The sequence below is a fragment of the Cicer arietinum genome, chromosome 6 (assembly GCF_000331145.2).
Source record: "Cicer arietinum cultivar CDC Frontier isolate Library 1 chromosome 6, Cicar.CDCFrontier_v2.0, whole genome shotgun sequence".
NCBI lineage: Eukaryota > Viridiplantae > Streptophyta > Magnoliopsida > Fabales > Fabaceae > Cicer > Cicer arietinum.
This window is the reverse complement of record NC_021165.2, coordinates 6,170,744-6,178,844: the sequence shown is the minus strand read 5'-3', so window position 1 is coordinate 6,178,844 and position 8,101 is coordinate 6,170,744. Positions and strand designations below refer to the sequence as shown.

Sequence of the window (8,101 nt, the reverse complement as noted above, 5' to 3'; positions counted from 1 at the left end):
TCTAATTCTTTGAATTTCTGTAGTTGAATAATATATATATATATATATATATATATATATATATATATATATATATATCTTTTATATGTTTCATAGTTTAAAATAGTCAACTATTCTCCTCTTTTATTTATTTATTTGTGAAGAAATTGACCTTAAAATTATATACAGATTAAGATGTTGATGAGTAGAGTCCAAAGAAGCTAGCAGCAAGTGAGGAACTTTTCAGCAATACAAAAATTATTTTTTTTCTTCCAGATTTTGTGGACTCTGTGCTGCAGGGATGCCTTTTCAAGTGATGGATCAAAGGGGTGTTTCTGACTCCTCCCATTTTTTTGATGATATTGCCTTTCATTCTGAGGTATTTTTTTTTATCTCATTTTTTATCTTATGAATTTGATAATAATTTTTGTTTTGAATTCTGATAAACATTATTATTACCTCCATTTTACTTTTAATGTTGTTTTAGACGATTTTTTTTGTTCGATATAACATTAATTACTAATAAGAGAGAGAATCTTGTAAAAATTATGTATGTTAAATTAAAGAGCTAAAGAATATCAAGAAAATTAAAAAGTTATTTTACTATACACAAGGCATTAATTATATTTTATAATCTTAAATGACAACTAAAAAGAAATGAAGCTAGTAATTAACTCCTCTGGAGGGTAGTATATGGTTTTAGATTTTGAATCTTCTTTTGCAAAAAAATTTACTTAACTTATGTTGAACTTTTTTGTATGCAGAGCAATGCTGGATTAAGAAAGCCAAAATACTTCCAAGGTGAGTTACCAATCAATCCATTATTTGTCCACATTTGTCGTATATGTTTCATTGGTTTGTTCGCTGATCTCATCATTAATTGCCCAATATTTAAGTAACAATAGTTATGGTTAGGACATTGAATGATGAACTACTCAAACTTCAGTTCAGAAATTGACTATTCACTTTTGTTTGGACATCAATTTTTCTGTTATGTATATCTTTTGATATCTATATCTTTCTGTATACTGTATATATGACGGTGTTAATTTTGGTGTTTTCAGCTAACATTAATAATTCTCGCACTTTTGTTTTAAACTTATTAATGCTTGTGTGCTTGTGTAATAAATTGTTATCAATGTAACAAGCCATTAGGCTTGGTATGAGTGATTGCAAGTTCTAAAAGAAATGAAGTATATATAATATCTCTTTGTGGTGAATCTGGTGATGATACTTGATTACCATGGTTCTTTTTAGACAATGTTCCTCTCGCTTTCTACAATAAATCAATCGATGTTTTCTTCCTCCTAATGTAATGATTCAGTTATCGATATTGTAATGAGTTTTGGCAAATATCTAACCACTGCCTTTTTTCACGGAAACATTGCATGCTTAACTCTACACTATGTGCTTGCAACTCTTTGCATTGGTATGGCATTAGCTGGAATAATAATCACGGTTTCATAAGTATAGGTAGATACTGCATTCTGCTGAATCGAAGCTAATATATGTGTTTATTCGGTGAGCATAAATATATTTCAATAACTACTTTGTCTGCAAAACATGTTCCTGATTGCTGAATTAGTATCAATTTTATCAGGAAAGAATGGGATGATAGCACCGCCTGGCAGCACTTTGAGTGCTTCATCACCCTTTGAAGTAAATGCAAAATCTGGATTGCCGATGTCACAGACTAATCTATCTGAGGAAAGTGTAGAAAAGCTACCTTTTGCTGGAGAAGAAGGAATCACTGGTGTATTAAAGGGTTCCATGGAATCGTTGCATTATAATCCCGAATCATGGTCTGATGTGTTTATGCAGTCAGCACCTACCTCATATCGTCTGATTGGGAACAAGGTTGTCGCCAACAATGTTGTCCAGCGTGAAAGTAGTCTATTCTCAAGCTCACTGTCTGATATGTTTAGCAAAAAATGTAAGATTTTTTTCATGCATAGTTACATATTTATTGAGCATGCATGTATAATGGGTAGGTATTACAGCACAGTTAAGTGATTGACACTAATTCCTTTTCATCTTTTGAATCCTTTCACTAGACTAGATTGATATCAGCCAAAGTTACATTTTAGTTGTTTAAGGTTTTCCAATGTTACTTTAGTTAAATTGATATCCTTATCTGTGTTTATATGCAAATTTTGGAGCAGTAAATTTATTGGGGAATGATGTTCTGTCCGATCACCACACTACTATTGATTCCCTTCTGGTGGAAGAACCATATAAATCTCTCGAAGATATGGAGGCTGACTCTATAAGGAATCTCCTTCCTGATGAAGATGATCTATTTTCCGGTGTTGCTGACGAGTTAGGTTACAATTTTCGTGCTAGAACAAATGATGACTTGGAAGATTTTGATTTGTTTAGCAGTGGAGGAGGTATGGAGCTGGAAGGAGACGAACATTCAAGTTCAATGAAACGAACAAGTGGTCTGGATGGAGATTATGGTTTGTTTGGAGGTTCTAAAGGAAAGCTTCCTTTTGATGAACAGCCTTCTAGAACACTTTTTGTTAGAAACATTAATAGCAGCGTAGAAGACTTCGAGCTAAAGACTCTATTTGAGGTCTGTCTTTATTATTTTTCGGTGCTAGATGGTCTCTTAAGTTTTCAAAAATACTATTATTCATAAAATGTAAATGGGCTCCTATTTTTTTTTTTCTGGCAGAAATATGGAGATATCCGAACCATGTATACAGCTTGCAAGCATCGCGGGTTTGTTATGATTCATTATTATGACCTAAGGGCTGCACAAAACGCAATGCAAGCACTTCAAAATAAGCCATTGAGGTCAAGGAAACTCGATATACATTATTCAATTCCGAAGGTATGTTCCTAATAATGTGTTCTGTATTCCATAGCCATTAATTTGGATATAATCGGTTGTGTTATTATTCTTCTGTCATATAGTAGTACTGCTATGTACTATGCTTTTTTCAACCGCCTCGGTTTTCTACTTTTTTATGCTTTTCCGAAATATGTATCTTAACTGGATTGCATGTTTAGGTCAACGCTCCAGAGAGGGATATCGGCCATGGTACGCTGATGTTAACTGCTCTTGATCCATCTGTTACGAATGATGATCTTAAACATATTTTTGGATTTTATGGAGAAATTAAAGAAGTAAGTGTGCATTGTTGGTTTTTACACATCTTAGTTGCTTGTGTTTTATGAAAAGTTAATACAACGTCCTTAAATGTTATGTTTTTAATTGCAGATCTATGAAAATCCAGAACTGAAGCATCTCAAATTTGTTGAGTTTTATGATGTGCGAGCTGCAGAAGCTGCGCTTCGGGCATTGAACAGGATTGACATTGCTGGGAAGCAGATCAAGCTTGAACCTGGCCATCCTAGGTTCGCGACATGGTGGCTATAATAATAATACCCACTTCTTTTTATTTATTTATTTATATATTTATTTTATTTCTATGATAGTATCTCTTTTTTTAACATCCATAATCTTTTAATGATTTTCTTCATTGTTATGTGTGTCTTTCTGAGTGATATTTTGTAGATAAGGTTTTATTTTGGATATGCATATTTATTTTACCACCTTTAATAGTTTTTTTGGGGAATTTAGTGGTTAAAGGAATGCAATATTATTATAGATCTTGGTGATGGAAAAATAGCTATCCTTTCCTTCTAAAAATTATTTTCTTCCATTAACAACCATCAAAACTTGCTTTTGTAGTCTGATGCAGCAGACTCACAAGGGACAAGATGAACGGGATCTTGGTCATAGCATTATTGACAACATGTCGTTAAGACAAAAGCGTAAGATTTTATCTGCTTCAACTTGTTTTTTCCTAGGAAGCAAATGCTCTTCTTGGTCTCACTAGACATCATTTGCAGCAACACTGTCTTCTGGAGTAATCGGTTCTGGCTTCTTGGACAATGGATATAGCCAGAGATTTCAATCTGCAATGCGGCAACCTTTGAATGCATTTATTGATAATAATGCATTCTTTTCTACCGATTCTAGCGTTCACAACACTGTGAGAGGGGCGTCCATTGGAAAAGTTTCTGAGTCCCGAAACCTTGTCGATGCAATGAAATTTGCATCTAGTCCAACATTTCATCCTCATTCTTTACCAGAGTATCATGGTAGTTTCGCTAATGGTAGTTCGTATAACTTTTCTAGCACCATTAGCAACAAAGCTGGTAATATAGGTGCTGGAGGAGTGACAGAAGCCTCTAATGGCAGGCATATTCAAGGAATAAGCTCAATTGGGAACTTAGCTGAATTCAATGGTGGAGGTAAGTGTACTGCCATTGGATGTTAATTTTTGGATAGGTAAATGTTAGTTGTTAGTATGTTATGTTAGCTTCACTGATTTGTAATCTTTGTTTTGTTTAGGTTTATCAGGAAATGGGATGCGCCCACATCATGGACTTAATCAAATGTGGAGCAACCCAAATTTCCATCAGCAACCTTCATCAAGCCCCGTGCTCTGGCAGAAAACGCCGTCATTTGTTAATGGTGGCGCTCCTGGCCTGTCTCAGATGTCAAGCTTTGCTAGAACACCGCCGCATCATATGCTGAGAACACCACAGATGGACCATCATGTTGGATCAGCGCCGGTTGTTACAGCCTCGCCCTGGGAAAGGAAAAATTCTTACTTGGGAGAGTCTCCTGAGGCTTCTGGTTTTCATGGCTCTTGGCAAATGCGCCCGACGGACTTTTCTCCTCATAATAAGATGTTTTCTCATGTTGGTGGGACTGGTGTTGAACTCTCGTCCAGTGCTGGGCAGAGCTCGCCTAATCAGTTGTCACATATTCTCTATGGGAGACAACATCCGACGACTTCAATGTCAAAATTTGATTCTACCAATGAACGAATGAGAAACCTTTATACTCGTAAAAGTGCTGTTAGTGAAGCAAACACCAACAATGTTATTGCTGATAAAAAACAATATGAACTTGACCTTGGCCGCATATTGCGTGGGGAAGACTGCCGAACTACTCTTATGATAAAAAACATTCCCAACAAGTATGTGAATAGTCTCCCCAGTTTTATTTTTAACTTTTTGCTGCTTAAAGCCATTGTTTTATTTTAATAGATTGTTTTAAGATCCAACAATTATTTACATGAAAATGCATATTTAATTCACTGGTCGCATGATTTGACCTATTTCTATTTTTTATGTTACTTTCTTGGTAGGTATACTTCAAAGATGCTGCTTGTTGCCATAGATGAGCAATGTCGCGGAACTTATGATTTTCTGTATTTACCAATAGACTTCAAGGCAAGCATTTATTTTTTGTTGCGTTGATTCTTTCCTTTCGAGATGAAATCATAAATATGCTTCTAATTCAATTTCTTCAATGTTTGCAGAACAAATGTAATGTTGGATATGCATTCATAAATATGACTGATCCTGGCCAAATTATTCCTTTCCACCAGGTTATTTGGAAATTCTTGTGCAATGTTAGTTATAGTTATTCATCTATGTACAATGAATTTGATAAGAAGTGTTTTGCAGGCTTTCCATGGTAAAAAATGGGAGAAGTTTAACAGTGAAAAAGTAGCCTCACTTGCATATGCTCGAATTCAAGGAAGATCTTCTCTTGTTGCTCATTTCCAGAATTCCAGCCTGATGAATGAAGATAAACGTTGCCGCCCTATTCTCTTCCACACAGAAGGCCCAAATGCCGGTGATATGGTAAATCAACTTGTTGTTTCACATGAACTTTTTTCCTTGCACTTTACAAAGAAGCTACTGAATTACTGTTGCTGTGATTCCCTGATATTTACCTTCATAGGTCTGCTTTTACTATTATTTACTATGTGACCCCATTGGACCAATTCGAGTAAAATGCGTACTTTCTCATTTACATCTTAAATATTTTCTCTTCATACCCGCCATCGATATTTAATGTTATCATGTTAGGTGGCACCTATTGCCTTCATGCATGACATGAGAATGCAAGTATCCAAAAAGGAAGACATTCCATGCAATTTGATTGAAAAGTTTTCTCAACGGAATATCCTTTAATTAATTACGTCCTGCATATAACAACTAAGATTAAGGGACTCAAACACCTTATGCAAACGGTCAGGAGTTTGATTCCCGACTCTTCCGTATAGAGAACTCACCTTGTGTGCCCAATAGATTCTCAGATAGAGATTTATCACTGATAAACAGCAGTGAATACTTGGAACCTATTAAAAAAAGCATAATGGTTCTGAGACGTTATCCATTTTTCCATTTATAACATAAATCTCAGTGACAGTTAACGAAATTCTGTCTCTCTACAGGAGCCTTTCCCTGTTGGTGCCAATGTTAGAGTGAGACCTGGAAAATCTCGCAACGCTGGCAGCGTAGAGGAGAATCGGAGCCAAGTGAGTACTTCTTCAACTATAGCAAGCGGAGAAGAGTCTGCAAATGGAATAGAAGAAGACTCTTCAAGAAACTCTGACTGAAATTGCATAACTGTTCTTCAATATCAACAACCCCCATGTATATTGACATGAGGAAAAGGGGCTCACAATTTTTTTCACCTTTTAGAGAAGAGCCTCACTCAGTTTTCAGAGGATGAGGTACATAACCACAATGAATGAAGTTTAATGTCTAGTAGTATTTTTGGTATATGTTCCTAAATTTTTGGATGGAGTCTTTGCTATTTATCTCACAAGTTTAGAGAATGGAGGCTCAAAATTTTGGATAGCTGTGAGAACAATTTGCATACACGAGTTTCCCTTGAGTTTCACATCATTGATGATTTCAAGGGTACTTGACTGATTTTGTTTGTCCATTATTGTCTTGTTGTTCATATGTACTTTTTGTTTTCTCAATTCCGGAGTTTTTGTACCCTTGTGGGGTCAGTTTTTGTCCGTAGATCATTGTTGAGGGAACATATTTTAAATTGCAATATTTTAGTTACCATATGTTAGTACTTTCCTATTTTTGTATTTTGGATTTTAATTGCTATTTCTTTCTTTTGAAATGTTTGCTTCTCTAATGTATGTTTGGTTTTTTTCTTTTTCACTTTTGGACGAGTCAAAATTGACTTTAGGGGTGTAGAATTGATTTTGACATGGTTGAATGTGTCTAAGTAGAATTAATTTTGGACCGGCTTATTATAGATTATAAAAAAAAATTTGGTATTCACTACTTTAGATATTATTTTTTATAGATTTTAAAAAATCATTTTAGTATTTCATAAATTAGATAATTTTTAATAAAAAAATCAGTTATAAAAATGATTTTTTTTTGTAAATTATTTAAAACAGTTTTTCATTTGAAATAGTTTTTAAATTAGATTGTAATTTTTCAAAATGTTGACAAACGGATGAAAATTTTCAATTATTTTCAAAAAGAGATTTTTTTTCTTTTTCAAAATAAGATGTAACAAACGAGATCTTTATTTTGAAGTTAAAATTTGGAAATTTTACCTCTACAAATTTATATTTATTTAAAGAGGTATTTTTTTTTCAAAATAAGATGTAACTCTCTTTATCTTGAAGTTAAAATTTGGAACTTTTATCTCTACAATAAATTGTTAACCTTAAATTCATCATTTAATTTATTTTTTATATAAATGTATTTAAATATAAATTACTTCAATTTAATTTAATTTTAGTCGGAATCAACTTTATTAAGTATCAAAGTCAAATTCAAAAATTTGTCATCATGGATTCAATCATGGACGTAGTTAAAGAACCTCTTGTTTGGTTGTCTTTTGGTTAAATTTGCCTTCAAACTAATTTTTAAATAGAAGCAACATAACTACTACTTTTCATTCTTCACTATTTTGTTTTTTTCTCATATATGCAATCGGAGTTTTCTACTATGGACCTCTTAGTTAAACATTTTATTCCTTCAATCCATGTCAAAATATAATTTTACTCTTTTAACTTGGTAAATTTTTTAAATATTCAAAATTTTCAAAAGTTTCGAAATGATAATTTTTAGAATTTTCAAAACTTTCGAATAATTTGCGAAATTTCTGAAATAGAAAATTCTAGAATTTCTAAAACATTCGAACAATTCAAAATTTTCGAAATAGGAAAATTTCGAAACTTTTCAGATTTGGAAACTTTTCAAATTTGAAAACTTTCGAAACTTTCCAAATTTTCGAAATGTAATCCTTATTTCAAAAATTTGAAAC

The 8,101-nt window shown here is 33.3% G+C and overlaps 1 protein-coding gene across 4 annotated transcripts in view; it reads left to right on the top strand.

Annotated features, from left to right (window-relative positions):
* The window catches only part of LOC101490079 (protein MEI2-like 1), a 7,918-nt gene extending 981 nt beyond the window's left edge, over positions 1-6,937 (top strand). Inside the window, exons 2-16 of one of the 4 annotated variants that reach the window (XM_073369949.1) lie at positions 169-358; positions 744-780; positions 1,421-1,500; positions 1,580-1,912; positions 2,142-2,554; positions 2,657-2,815; positions 2,995-3,111; positions 3,206-3,354; positions 3,680-3,762; positions 3,841-4,245; positions 4,346-4,979; positions 5,151-5,235; positions 5,325-5,393; positions 5,473-5,652; positions 6,249-6,937. In XM_073369949.1, coding sequence (XP_073226050.1) covers positions 1,488-1,500; positions 1,580-1,912; positions 2,142-2,554; positions 2,657-2,815; positions 2,995-3,111; positions 3,206-3,354; positions 3,680-3,762; positions 3,841-4,245; positions 4,346-4,979; positions 5,151-5,235; positions 5,325-5,393; positions 5,473-5,652; positions 6,249-6,413 — 2,805 coding nt within the window. In that variant the 5' untranslated portion in view covers positions 169-358; positions 744-780; positions 1,421-1,487 and the 3' untranslated portion in view covers positions 6,414-6,937. Of the gene's footprint in view, positions 1-168; positions 359-743; positions 781-1,420; positions 1,501-1,564; positions 1,913-2,141; positions 2,555-2,656; positions 2,816-2,994; positions 3,112-3,205; positions 3,355-3,679; positions 3,763-3,840; positions 4,246-4,345; positions 4,980-5,150; positions 5,236-5,324; positions 5,394-5,472; positions 5,653-6,248 lie in introns of all 4 variants that reach the window. The other 3 variants (XM_004503792.3, XM_012716752.2, XM_012716751.2) reach the window with 3 other exon arrangements.
* Positions 6,938-8,101: the final 1,164 nt, after the last annotated feature.